Source organism: Barbus barbus (assembly GCF_936440315.1).
Source record: "Barbus barbus genome assembly, chromosome: 2".
In the NCBI taxonomy this organism is placed as follows: Eukaryota; Metazoa; Chordata; class Actinopteri; order Cypriniformes; family Cyprinidae; genus Barbus; species Barbus barbus.
Window position 1 is genome coordinate 19035308 of NC_136730.1, and position 14286 is coordinate 19049593.

The 14286-nt window shown below is 37.7% G+C and overlaps 1 protein-coding gene across 6 annotated transcripts in view; it reads left to right on the top strand.

Annotated features, from left to right (window-relative positions):
* LOC306882632 (12S rRNA N(4)-cytidine methyltransferase METTL15-like) overlaps positions 1-13225 on the top strand; it is a 74669-nt gene extending 61444 nt beyond the window's left edge. For 3 of the 6 annotated variants that reach the window (XM_079437420.1, XM_079437421.1, XM_079437419.1), the window contains exons 5-6: positions 1068-1246; positions 10318-13225. In XM_079437420.1, coding sequence (XP_079293546.1) covers positions 1068-1246; positions 10318-10763 — 625 coding nt within the window. In that variant the 3' untranslated portion in view covers positions 10764-13225. The remainder of the gene's footprint in view (positions 1-1067; positions 1247-10317) is intronic. The other 3 variants (XR_013785275.1, XR_013785276.1, XR_013785274.1) reach the window with 2 other exon arrangements.
* Positions 13226-14286: the final 1061 nt, after the last annotated feature.

Below are 14286 nucleotides of genomic sequence, written 5' to 3' on the forward strand. Positions count from 1 at the left end.
GGGGCGAGATGAAATGGTTGAAAAAAGAGAAGGAGAGAGAGAGAGAGACCCAAAGGGTAAAGAGAAAGGGCGAGATATAGTGCAGGTCGATCCAGGTCCTGCCCACGGTATCTGAATACGCCTTATCCTCTTTCCATCACAAAAACCAATGCGAGAATTAAACTTTACGAAGGCATAACGCAGTCGGCTGACTCTAGTTGGCCTTCAAGAAGAACAGAGCATACTTTGCATTAATCAGCATGTCTGTCGGTTTGAGTTACTCATTCCGTGCCCACATACTGTAAATGACAAACTAAATAAAAGAAGAATCGTTCAAGGTTAATCCTCAAAGATGTCGATTCCAAAAGAAAGGTTATGGTGAAAGGTGTTGCGTACCTTTCATGGATAAAGTTGACTCCAGGTGACGAATGACTGAAGCTGCTTCCGCACATGCTCACTTTTCACATGTTCGTGTATCAATGAGTACCTGAGCGCTCAATTATTCTTTGTTTCCCTCATAATCAGTACAGACGCAAAGAAATGTGCCAGTCAGAATCCAAGGTGTGAAACCTAAATAATTGCATAAGTAAAAATATAGAGATTCGAATATGTGAGTCAAGATATTTAGGGAATATATGAATCACTGGGAGTGTATGAATCACAGTACATATATGCAAGTGTACTGAACGGCTGCCGACTGAAACTCACTACATGAAATATTAAGTTTTATTCGTATTAGTAAGCTAATATATTTCCTCTTCATGTAGGTGTGTAACTTGGTCTCATTTATCCTGGTATCTTTGTTCTTCCTGGTGTGTACGCACACATTTTTCTAAAGAAAGAAAAAGCGAATGCATAATTCAGTTCATGATTTGATATTTTTATATTTGTCGCTAACCGTTTCTCCCTCCTGTTCTCTCTCATGTACACACACGCTCTCTCTCTTTTTATAGATCTCGAGCCCACATCTCCAGAGTGGGAAGGGTGGGAGGGGTTTTCACTGGTGTCTTAGAGCTGTCAGGCTTGGCTTCTGTCAGCCAGGAACTTGTGACGTCAAGCTGCTTAATTGGGCTCCTCTTTGTGCGTAGGTACCCCGACATGCCCTGCGCGGCTGACGTGGTCAACGCCTTTGATCAACAGGCGCTTGCGTCCGTTCTGGCCGCGTACGGGGAGGAGCGGCACACCAGGAAAATTGCGGCGGCCATCATACAGGCACGCAGCGTCTACACCATCAGCCGGACCATGCAACTGGCCAGCATCATAGCAGGTACCCCCCCCCATTAATTCCCTATGCTCGAGGGAGGCGAGGAGAGAGAAAAAGCAATATTAATGCAAACTCTCCCTATGGGACCTATTTGTCCTGGAAAAGGAGAAGGGGAGAAAAGATGGCGTTTTCTAATCCGAAATCTCTGCCGTCCTCCTTCCCCCCACTCGTTTCTCACTGTCTGAGTGTCCGTCAGCAACACATCCCTTGCGACTGACAGGGCTCTTATTAATAAAAAACAAAGCGAGAGAGGAAGTGGTAGCGAAAAAGCTGCAGGTGGGGTTCCATTCACTTTTTAGCCCCTTTCCTTGATTCGTATTTAGACTCACACTCCCGTCCTCTCCTACCCCAGACTCCCCCCTCCTTGTATCCTTTGATTTGTTTCTCACACTCGCTCCCTCCCTTTTCATACCCTTCACCGCACCCCCACCAACACACTTCTCCAAACGCACGCGCCACACGCACCACATTGCGGCAGCTCGATGCTTTTTGATATTATATTTATCGGCTGCTTTATTTTTGCCAGCGCTGTTTCCATAGCCGACGCTGGTGATGAGATAGTCGCTTCAGAAGATGATGGTAGCACGAGGCAAGCACGTGCGTCACACTGGGAGAACAGGTGTGACTAAGGGCAGTTGTTTGATCTTCTTTGAAGAGTAGAGCAAGTCAACAACAATGTTTATTCCAATCAATCTGGAAGCTTCTGACTCCCGAGGGTCCCTGGGGGTCGGTGGTGGGCTGCCGGCATTACCGTTGCCAAGGGAAGCGATTGATGGAGCAGGAGGAGGGATGATATGTGTGTATTTGTATATGTGTGTATTTATCAGTGCTGATGACGGGGGAATGGGAGGGGTTTAGACACCATAACAATGGGCATCATGGGAGTTCTCCCTCTTATGTGCTCTTTGTTTCCTGACTTGAGCAACTAAAGCCCCACAATTCCTCTCTGCCCGTGCTTTTGGAGGCAGACGAGTCTCTGAACCTGTCTCCGCCTTGGTTGCGGTGTATTGTTATAGTCACCAGTCACAATCCTTTCCAAAAACACATTGCTTTACATTGCAAAAAATAAGATTTTTAGAATCCATTTTACAAGAAAGTACTATTTCGGTATTTTAATTCAAAGTGTTACTTGCCGTTTCTTTGTAAATTTACTAGCAAATCCTACACAAATTTTGTAGCTTCTTTTATTCCATGTTAAAATGGGGAATCTGCACTATTTAGTGAAACACATTAGAGAAGAGACGAGGTCACGGCGGTCTAATATTCTCATCAGTATGAACCCAGCTGGCGTGACAGAAGATTATCCAGATTCCCTAAGGAAAGTGTCCCTTGATCCCAATGCACAGATCAGCTTTCTACATATCAGACCACTCTAAATCATAATGAGCGTCAGCATAAAAGTGGCTTAGTGCCAGTAACTCGCACCCTCGCTGACCCCGACAGCCACACCGGCCGCTCTCATACACCTTGAAGCCGTCAATCTAGCTTTGCCATAAAACATTCAGATTCAATTGGCACAGCTCACAGGATTTGACAGCTTGGTTAAACAGTTGTTTAAGCTGCTGGTCATGCTTTAATATCACTGTAAGAGACACTAATCAGCCCACTATTGATTACTGGTTGAAGAGCAGACTTGTTGGAGCGCTGATGAAAATTGATCTTTCGTTTTCTCCTTCCGAGTTTTCTGAGGCCCACATAACAGTTTTGGAATTAAGGCAGTCCTTAAAGTCTGTACTTCTGTTAGCTGGAGTTCACTCTCCATTCTGCTATTCTTTAGGCAGTTTCTTTGGTAAAACTGTGACACTTTTTCTCTTGGTGATTAATTAGTTTGTTTACTAAAATGTACACAAGATGTAGTTTTATATTCAACTGAAAAACTTTCGTTTAATCACACTCATGTTGTTCCAAACCTGTAGGTCTTTCTTTCTTCTGTGAAACACAAAGTAAATTTGGCTGAAATATCGCTGTAATATCTATTGACGAATCTGCTACCTCCTTTGCATTCAGAGCGGGGATAACACGTTCTTATGTAGTTAGTATCTAGCTATTCAATTAGTGTTTAGCGGAATCTTTTATTCAAAGCAGTCAATTGTTGTCTTTGAATAACTTGGGATTTAGTGTCTCATTCAACTCCAGAGCTCCATGCAACAACATATTTCTGGCATTGAGACCTTTAGATGGAAATTCAAGGAACAAAATCATGATGCGTCTCGACGTGTCGCGAGAGAGTATACAGAGCTGTAAACAAGTAATACAACTAGCTGCACTGTTTGCCACAAATTGGTAATGGAAAATAACTAACTTAATTCTGCTGTACAGGAACAAATACAGTGGGGTTCAGAAGTCTGAGAACACATAGAATGTCTGGGATTCAAATTCTAATCTAATTTGTTATAATGACCATGTGAAATCTTTGGTACAAAATACTGGAGAGTTTAAGTACAATTCATGATAAACCCACTTGACTTGACCTCACTATACGTTTTTTTAATGAAATACTGCAATATGTGTTTTTTTAAATGATTATTTTTTAAATAAGTTTTGCATCGCCTTTTTTTATTTTTTATCCTGCCATGACATTCACTGACAAAAATGATTTTGTGGTGAAGTAAATACTATGGAAAAACAAATGTAATTTCTACATTAAATAATTAAGTTCAGGCAAGAATTAAAAAAGCGTAAATTCTACATTAGTACTCAATTCAAACATTTAGTAATTCAAGTTTTTTTTCTTTAACGCAAGTATATTTTACTTGGAATTGTTTGTTTACAAGGATTATTTAAGTCAGTTGTTGTTTTGTGACGTGGAGTTCCATTTTCTACTCAAAATTCATACTAAAACACTATCCACTGATTGTTATCATTGTGTATCGTGTACCTTGTATTGAGATCTGTGTTTAGGTAATAACTATATTAAAAAGGATAGCAAGCTGTCTACCTGCTTACTTGCGTGTTTGCAAGTGAACCACATGATTTAATAGCATATTTTTTTCAGTGTTACATTGTTTGAGTAAAGTTTACAGAGTGGAGTATTGCTGGGTAAACTTAAAATTTACTTTACAGTTACTTATTTCCTTTGCTAATTTTACATAATTTTACTTAAATATGTGTGCAGAAACTTGCAATGAAGTAAATTTTACTTTTTTTTTCCAGTGTTGTTCAGTAGCTCTGGTAAGCATGTTTTTTACTCACACAAAGGTGAATGTGCCAGTGTCCGATCCACAGAAAATATCATACAAACCAAAATTAATATTTATTTGGAGCTAGGTTGATATCAAAAGCTCTCATATGATTCTGCAGCTCCACGGACAGATTTGAACTTGCAGCCTTAATGTTAGTAACCCAATGCCTTCAGATCCTTAACCAATAACTGAAATGTTCTTCATGCTAATTTTCCAATAACAGTCATTTTTGTGTACAATCACCACAGTCCCTAGCAGCCAATAGAAACGCTGACCTTTCAGCCTCAAATAACATTCATGAGTTTCTGTGTCCCTATGCAGCCTGTTGCTCATATAGAGGGGGATTTACTAGGTAATAATGAAGCATTACTCTTTGAAAGCCTTGTGCATAACAGCTATTGCCAGCCTCGCCCAGGAACAAGGCACTTGTAACGGCCCTTCCTGAGCTTTCAAAGAAAGCAGCGTAAATTGACACTATAGAATAATATAGGACCCTTCATCTCCGTTCTTACTGGAAACCTGATGTGATCAGCATAGATTGGGAAATGTTGTGCAAATGTTAGTTAACTCTTCAGGGTAAACAAGATGGAAGGCTTTAATTTCAGTTCTGTCTCTCTCTCTCTCTCTTTCACTTATTGCTCTTTTCTTTCCCAGAGGTGAACAAAGAGAAATATGTAAGTGTCCGTGAGACACATTTGCTGGAAATGAGTCATCAGCGTGTTGTCATAACATATGCAGGATTGAGTCTTTTCACCATATTTACCCTTTAGCCATTTCCGTGTGCCATGATAAACGAGGCATAACCCATTAACTGAGTCACAACTCCATCTCGCACCATTTTCAGACATGGTTTATACTAAATTAATCAAGTGCTTCGGTGTACAAGCTAACTTTTAAACTATAAGCATGTCTTGGCCAGCTCATCTGACCTAGGTTATTTCTCTGGTCCTTTCTCAATCGTGAAGAGATGGACGAGTCAAAAGTGAGGCATGTTTTAATCTTTTCAACTTTCGATGACTTATGGACCTATGCACTTTAACAAGATTATGCCTACATATCCTAGAAATGTTCTGAATCTCTCTTGTTCTGATATGAGCTCAGGGGTGAAGCGTTCAGGACTTTGGTGTGAATGTGCTACAGCTGGAGTGATATGGTCACTGAGATTTTTAATGAGAAGAAGGGTCTCAAATTATTAGTTTTGTTTTTTTTCCCCCTCAGGACACTAGGCAAATACAGAAACATTACATTTGAAACAACATTTAAAACATTTACACAAAACTAATTTTAATAAACATTTAAAAATGCGTATTAATACATATAATAATGTTAATGTAATTTTAATTACAATTTAAAAAAAAAGATATTAATTATAATAGTTTTTATATATAGATAACGTGTTAAAAATTCTTTAAATGAAAACATATATAAATGTATTATGTTTTAAGAAAATACTGTGCGTGTATATATATGTAGCAGTGTTTGGTGCTTACAACTGGACAAATCTAGTTATTTCTCAGCTCAGTTAATCAGAACAATGCTCTACAGTAAATGCCGTCTTTTAAGCTTTTGCCTTTGTTTTTATTCTTTGATTAATCGGTCAAATGATGTTTGGAATAACAGCCTTGAATTTCAAAATGGTAGTTCTGCCCCTTGTTCATTCCTTAAAGCATCACGAGTGCATGATTAATAGAGAGGAATGACAAAAGGAAATCCGTAATTTAATTCACGATCAGACAAAGAATGAGCCCTCTATTCAAGCTGAAATGTGCTTGTGCAGAGCCTTATTCAAGAGAGATCTCTCCCTTCATTACAGAAGGATGTCATGCAGTAATCAGTTTGATCCAAATAAAGACATACCACCAATTATCAGAACCACGAGCAGCTGGGTGTTACCCTCTAAATCCCTGCACTCTCATAAAAGACTGCCAACCAATTACATTTCCATTTAACAAAGTGTTATTTTCACTACATTTGACTTGACTTTCTAATAGCCAGTGTTTATATAGAAGTATAATACAAATACGACCTAGTAGGAAATTATTAAATGGCTAAAATTTGATAAAAAGATTTAATGCTTAGTGTTATCTTTAAATGAAGTTTAGTATATATAAAAAAAAATTGGTGTGGCTTTATTGTTTGTTTTAAAGTTTGAAAAATCTTTGCCTATTTACATTGTACAGCTCATTAGGTTTCTGTGTAAAGATTGTTTTTAATAAAGTGAGTTCATTTTGAATGTAGAGGTAATTGGGCAGAGGCTGTCCTCATTGTCACACCCATCAGGATTCATGGCCAATTATGGAGAATCAATAGCGATTGCTGCTTGGAATGTGAGGAGAGCACCCATTGAGTTAACAGGAATAGGCTGATTGCTGTATTTATTCACTTTGTAATAAATACAATTAGCCAATTGAGATTTGATGCTTTCTTTCCTAAATCAGGATTTATTTTAAATTAGATTAAATTCGATGCACATTCTGTTGTATGATTAATGTTTACAGCCTGCTTTTATGATTTGTCTGTCATCAGCTACTGTTGTTTTCTCAGCCGATCAGGTAGTTGTTGGTTGCTGGTGGTTTCCAAACTCTTGATTTATCCATGCCCTTTATTTTTGCTATAGCTCTAATTGACTTCCTCCTTTCTTTTAGCATCCAAATTTCTTACTTTTCTCTCAAAAGTCAGCTCCCTCATCTTCATCCGGGTTTGTGTGTGTCATTATCGAATGCCAGATTCAGAATACAGAAGTAATGGATACTTTTTCCAAACAATCCAAGTCACAAACTTGCCCTTTTTAAAACTTTTTTCCAGGCCTGTCTGTATATCCATCAATTTATTCTCTGCTCCTTTTTTTTTCCTTTTCATTTTTTTCCGTTTCATATTTTTCTGTTCCTCACGCGCTACCTTATGTCTTGATTTTATAATAAGAGGCTGGGCGGAGGCATGTGGTCTTATTGATTGGCCAGTGTCTCACTCCTCCAAGCCCAGAAGTGCAAGACTTGAGAGATGCAACACCTTTCTTTTTCTTTAGCTGTCTATCTCTCCATCTCCTCCATTCATTCATCAGCATGACGCTACACCATTGACATTAGTGGGTACATTTTTCTTGAAATAGTTTTATAAATCGTTAGCTTTTTTTACATAAAACTTTTCCATTTTTATCAGCGTTTACTTTGTTGTTCCAAATCTGTGTGACTTTCTTTTTTTTGTGTGTGAAAGAAAATATTTTGAAAAAAAATGTCTCATGTTTTTTGCACATACAATTAAAGTGGGTTCCAGTGTTGTTTTGGACATTATTTATTTATTTTTTGATGTTCCACTGAAAAAAGAAAGATTGTAATGACATGAGGGTAAATGATGACTGAATTTCCATGAGTGAAATATTAAGGAAATATATGAAAAAATAGCTTTTGTTGGTCAATTAGTATTTTTTTTTTTCTTTGGTCTATCAAAAGCCTTGACGGGTGAGGCTGAAAAAAAACTGACTTGCTAACATTTATCATGAACTGTGAATCACAGTGAGTGCTGTAGATGTGACTATGCTATTTTTAGTTTAGGTTAACTATTCCTTTTTACATACAATATATACTGTATGTAATAGTTTATAATGTATTTATATTAACATGTAATGTTTATAATGTACAGTGTCGAGTCCTAGTTTTTAATCAATTGAGTTTAAGTGGGAGACGTTTATTAATGTCTTTTCATATTAGTTTGTTGTTACTTTTTTTATTTTATTTTATATTACACATGGATTCGTCTGTACTCCTGAAAACTTTCTGCATCCAAAATATCCGAGTCCATCCAAGTTCATTCACAATTGCAGTCCGAGTCCGATTCCAAGTACTACAACTCTGTCTAATAGTAATCTAATGTCTAAACTTCATGTACTGGATTTTTTGGAATACACTGCAAAACCAGTAGTTCATGTCTGCAATGTTCCTATTTCTTAAAAAAGGTGATTTTGACCACTCAATTTTGTACAGAAGAATATACAGGTATTTTGACAAAAACATTTGTTCATAACTTCTTCAGACTTTTATTTAGAAGCATAATTTTTTAAAATAATATTTAAAACTATCTATATAAATATTTGGATGTTGCTACTATTCATAACCAATGCCCATGCAGAAATAATTATTTTAGCATTATCATAAACTTACTTTATGTTTGATTATCATAGTTGTATTTACAGTAGATATATGGTATATGGTCATACTTTTGTGTTTCCTACCTTCTAATAAGAAAACTTCTGTGTGACCTTTCTATCTGCAATTTTAAGCTCTGCATGTTGTCAGTTCAGGGAACAGCGTCACCTCCCCTTGCTCAGACTGAGCCAAATCATCTCAGCACAATATACAGCATGGACCTATCTCTCCATGAGCTTTGGGAGCTTTGTAGAACAGCCTGTTTATTTTCAAAAGCACTGTGTCATCACACATACTGATCTGGAATAAGCCCCTGTGTGTCCTTAGCGATGTTCATCTTTCAGTGTGTTTGTCTCTTTGTTTATATGCTCTTAAAGTACACAGCACCTTTTCCTTCTTGGTGAGGAATTTGCTGCTTGATTGTTTTTGCAAAAAGCACCCATTGCACCTCAATCCATCATACTAAAAAATGTACTTAATAAAGCAGAAAACAGTCGGCACATGAGATCTTAAGTCAAATTATTCAATTAAAAGTGCCCTTGATCACATACTGTTGTTTCAAGTGTAAAAGCAATAGTTTTTGTTGTCTCTTTTTTTCAATTTTAAAACTTAAATTTATTTCCATAGTACACCTATTGTGTTTGCAATGATTCAAAAATATAAAATACACTTATAATTTTGTAATTTTTAGTTTTTGTAAAAAAATAAAAAAAAACTTACAGTATTGTTAAATTTACTGTATATAATATTTTTTAATCACACTTTATTTTAAGGTTAAATTCTTGCTATTAACAAACCATCATCTACAACTTTTGCCTCAATAAGCTAATTTGCTGCTTATTAATAATTAGTATAGTAGTTGTTAAATTTAGGTATTGGGTAGAATTAAGAATGTAGAATATGATCATGCTGAATATGTGCTTTATAAATACTAACAAACAGTCAATATGTTAATAATAGGCCTGCTAGTAATAACCAACTAGTTAATTGTGAGAATTGGTCCATATAATAAAGTTTATGAAGATTAGTCTTTTTAAGGAAAAAAAATGTGTGTGTGATGTGTAAGTTTTATAAAATTCATATGGATGACATTTAATGTATGTATACTACTTGGTGAGTCTGTTTTTCAAGAACAGTATTTATTTCTTGTCTTTTTCTAAGGAAAAGAATGAAACATTTAAAGAGATGAGAATAATAATAATAATAAATATATTTAATGGTACAGTATATCTTCATGATATTCAGTATAATGAGTTTGGTGTTGATATAGGGGTACTTGAACATTTTTGATGGGGCCGTGGAGGGATGCAATTGCTTTACACACTGAGGAAGGCTTGGTAGCCGAAACGTTTGTGTCTTTCCCTATTGGTGATGATTGATGAATTAGATGGAAAAAAGAAGACTGTTCTCGTGAGTGCGGATCATAATTTCTTGCACAAAGTGACTTAACAGATTAACGCACCAAAATAAAAAAAAAGATCAAGTAACGGAGGAGCGCGGTGCAAACTGCGTTGCTGTGGGGATGCATAACACAAAAAATATTGGGAAGCATTGCTCTAACACCTATTTGAACTATTAAGTAGGATTTGGAAAATATATGTGAATAAATTAATGTCTTTAGTTGAAATAATAACTGAACTAAAACAAAAGTGCAGGTGAACAATTCAAGTTATGGATTGATCTTTTTAAAGGAACCTTGCAAAAGCCTCTGTTCACTTAATAAGTTATCTAATCCTCTCTTTGATTTTAGGAGCGTTTCCAGCCAGCGCGCTGTATGCCCGGCGTGACCGCCTGCAGCGCCCTTCACATGTTGCCACCAAAACCTTCCAGGCCTTACGGATATTCGTGAACGACGAGCTCAACGAGTTGCACGCCGGCCTGCGTGTGGCACAGACCCTGCTCTGTCCCAAGGGGCGACTCTGTGTTCTCACCTTCCACTCCTTGGAGGACCGGCTGACCAAGCGTTTCCTCCGTGGAGAGGACCTGGCCGCCCCACCGCGCCGCAGCATTCGCCAGCGAGCCAAAGCCCGGCTTGGGTTAGAGGAAGAGGAGCACGAGGAGGAGGAAGAAGAGGAGAAAGGGCGAGAGAGCAAATATTGGGTCAGTCTGAAGAAGGTGATAAAGCCAAGTGAGGAAGAGGTGCAGGAAAACCCAAGAGCTCGATCAGCTAAACTCAGGACAGCAGTAAGACGTTAGAGAACAACACAACCTCAAACAGAGACAGTGAAACTGATGCTTTTTACTAGATTACCCAAGGCAACTACACTCTCAGGAAAAAGGTACAAAGCTGTCATTAAGGCTGTAGCCTAAGGTACACAAGCTAAAATGTACATCTTTGCATTGTATTTACCCCTAAATGGTTCATATTAGTACTTAAAGGGTTAGTTCACCAAAAATTAAAATTTGCCCATGTTTTACTCACCCTCAAGGCATCCTAGGTCAGTGATGGCTGCTGGTCTTTCAAAGAGGGGAAGCTCATTTTCGGCCTACATCATAAAAATTGTCCATTTATTTATACGTAATTTCTGCCATCGTGTGCAGTTTGCTAGCTGGCTAGTTCACCGCCTGGCCTACTGTATGAATGAATGAACAAACAATGTAAAAAAACATATTAAACTTGACGGAGGAAATGTGGGAATTAGGTTAAACTGAAACAAGGAATGTGGTGTATAATTGTGTGAAACGCATAATGAAAATTGGCCAGCAATTTCGCCAAGCAAATATCAAGAAATAGTTGCAGCAGTTTGTCTTTTGAGTACACTTGCAAAGTCCACTATGGGACTGAGCTCGAATCAGTGTTGCCAGCTTCTTTCGATGGAAAGTAGCTAAAGCCAGTTTGAAAAGTAGCTAAATGTCATCAGATGATGTCATGCGCTAATTAGCATATTCATGATGTCATCGCGTCATATTGCCTTTTACATTTGTTTGTCTCTCTGTGCTCATACTGTATTTTGATGTAGCCAAATTCTCAATAAAACTGTTTTCCTTTATATATTTTACTGTTTATGTTGTCAGTCAACGGCATAAATATGAAATAAACGCAGCCCTTTAAGAATACATAACCAGCTGTCCCTCCCAAGAAGTTAGTCTGCACAAAAATCCTAATTTATAATCGAGCCGTCGTCTGATGAAATCAAATATTACACACAAGATAAGACGATTCCTGTGCTGTGGTTTCGGCTATAAATTAGATGCATGTAAAATTAGAGAAGCAACATAATATCTATTTGAACTGAACGCGCTGCTCCTCTCAGCCGCTCACTGAACAGAGAAAGAGGTGCGTGCGCGCTGACCTCGCGCCGTTGTGGCAGTTCCAGCGATCACAGAGACTCGCTAAGGTTTGTCAAAGAAGTCGCTAGATTTGTTGCTAGTTGCTTTTGGGGAAAAAGGTCGCTAGGGTGGTGTGAAAAGTCGCTAAGTTGGCAACACTGGCTCGAATGGCTTCAGCATCAGCGACTTCTTATAGGACACAATCGCTGTCAATCAAAAGGAGATGCAGTCTTTCGACAGACCCTCCAATCATCACGCAGAAGCCCGGAGTCCAGCCTTGCTCTTCCAAGCTTTAGAATGGGAGTAGGCGGATGTTTTTTTTTCAGCAGTCCAAAAGAAGTCAAATAAAGCGCATCCATCCATAATAAAATGTGCCTCACATGGCTCCGGTGGGTGGGGGGTGAATAAAGCCCTCCTGTAGCGAATTGATGCGTTTTAGTGAGAAAAATATCCATATTTAAAACATTATAAACACTTTTCTCTCACTTCCGCTTACAGTCGTAGATGGAAGCCGTTCCGGCGGATGACGTAGGACATATGCATCGCGCATGCACCGGTGAGATATGAGTCTCGCTAGTTTGTTTAAAAGAGCAAAGAAAAGGAAGCAAAGTTTCTTTACTTTAGCAAAGGAAACCAGTCTCCTCTTGGCTTATATTGAAATCCTCTGACATTCTTATTTACAAATCCTCGTTTTGTGCATCTAAATCATGACCGGCTTTTTGTTTTGCTCTCTCTCCTCCATACTTCCACGTTCATCACTAATCACCGGTGCACGCGCCACACCTACATCCTACGTTATCCACCGGAATGGCTTGGCTGTAGGACAGTTAGCAGAAGTAAAAGAAAGGGGTTTATAACATTTTAAATATGGATTTTGTTTTTTACAAAAATGCATGGATTCGCTACAGGAGGCCTTTATTCACAACCAACCCCCACCCACCCCAGACCCCCCGGAACAGTGTGAGGCAGGTTTTATTATGGAGGGATGCTCTTTATCTTACTACTCTTTGACTGTTTAACAAAAACACCCATCTACTGCCATTCTAAAGCTTGGAAGAGAAGGATCATTTTTAATATAACTCCGATTGGATTTGTCTGAAAGAAGAAAGTCTTATACACCTAGAATGCCTTGAGGGTGAGTAAAACGTGCTAATGTTAATTTTTGGGTGAACTAACCCTTTAAAAGGCACATATTAGATCTTAAAGTGCATATATTATTGATGGCAGTTTTGTCCCTTTCTTGTGTACACGTAGTTTTATTCACATCAGTGTGTTTCATTCATTCTAGTACAAAATAAACAATAGCACTCCAGAAATCATATTTTTTAAATTTGTTGTTCAAATGTTAGGGGAGTTGCCCTAGTAAAAAATAAATGTACTAAAATGTTTTTGAATTACATTTATTTCATGCTAAGTACACTACATATACATGTGCTTAATGAAAATACCCTGCAATTGTACTTTTGGTATACTAAACTGGTATATTTAAAGTCTGCTTAATTGGAACAACTAATTTTGTACTTAATGCACTTAAATTGTGTGGAAGTGGTGCTGAAGTCCAACTAAAGATAGTATACTTGAATGTGCTAAAGTGGAACTATTGTAAGTATACTTCTGGTACACTTTAAATATATTGCATTTAAAGACATCATTCAAAGATAATACAATCCTCATCAGTAGTGACATTAAAACACAGTTTAGGCTTAAAGGGCATATTGCAGGTTAGAGACTCCAGTGAGTCGATGTATAGAAAAATACTGTAGGAACTAGATTTTCTTTAAAATATACTTTAAAATACGCTATTAAGGCTTCTGGAGTCGTTTTTGTGAGAGAATTTTACTTCCGCATCTGAAACATGCCAAAACCGGAAGTGACGCATCAAAAGGGAGAGCGGTCCATTTAAGCCACAGGAAAACAATGGATCGCAATGACAGTTCGGACGCTGAGGAAATGTTAAATGTGTATTTACACTCATATGACGGACCACAGATAGACTTTATAAAGGTTTTGAATGGTCCCATTTTGTTGACAATCAATAAAAAATAAAATCACAATCAAGCAGATCTGCATTTATGGTTAATTCAATTCAGTTTTATTTATACAGCACTAAATCATAAATATTATTTCATAGCACTGTTAATACCCAACTCAAAACACAACATTTCAACTGTTAATATATATATATATATATATATATATAAGTAGATGTACCAAACATATACTACCAAAAGAAATACCATCTGACCCATTTAAAAACATCTTTCAATCTTTCAGTCTGGGTATCACACTAATGTGTTGTTAAAGTGTGTTAAATGGTGAAGGCTGTGCTAGATATACACCAACAGCCTGATCATGTTGATCCTCTGGAGGGATCTGGAGAGAGGAGCAGGTGTAGTGGACATGACTGGAGGGATCTGGAGAGAGGAGCAGGTGTAGTGGACATGACAGT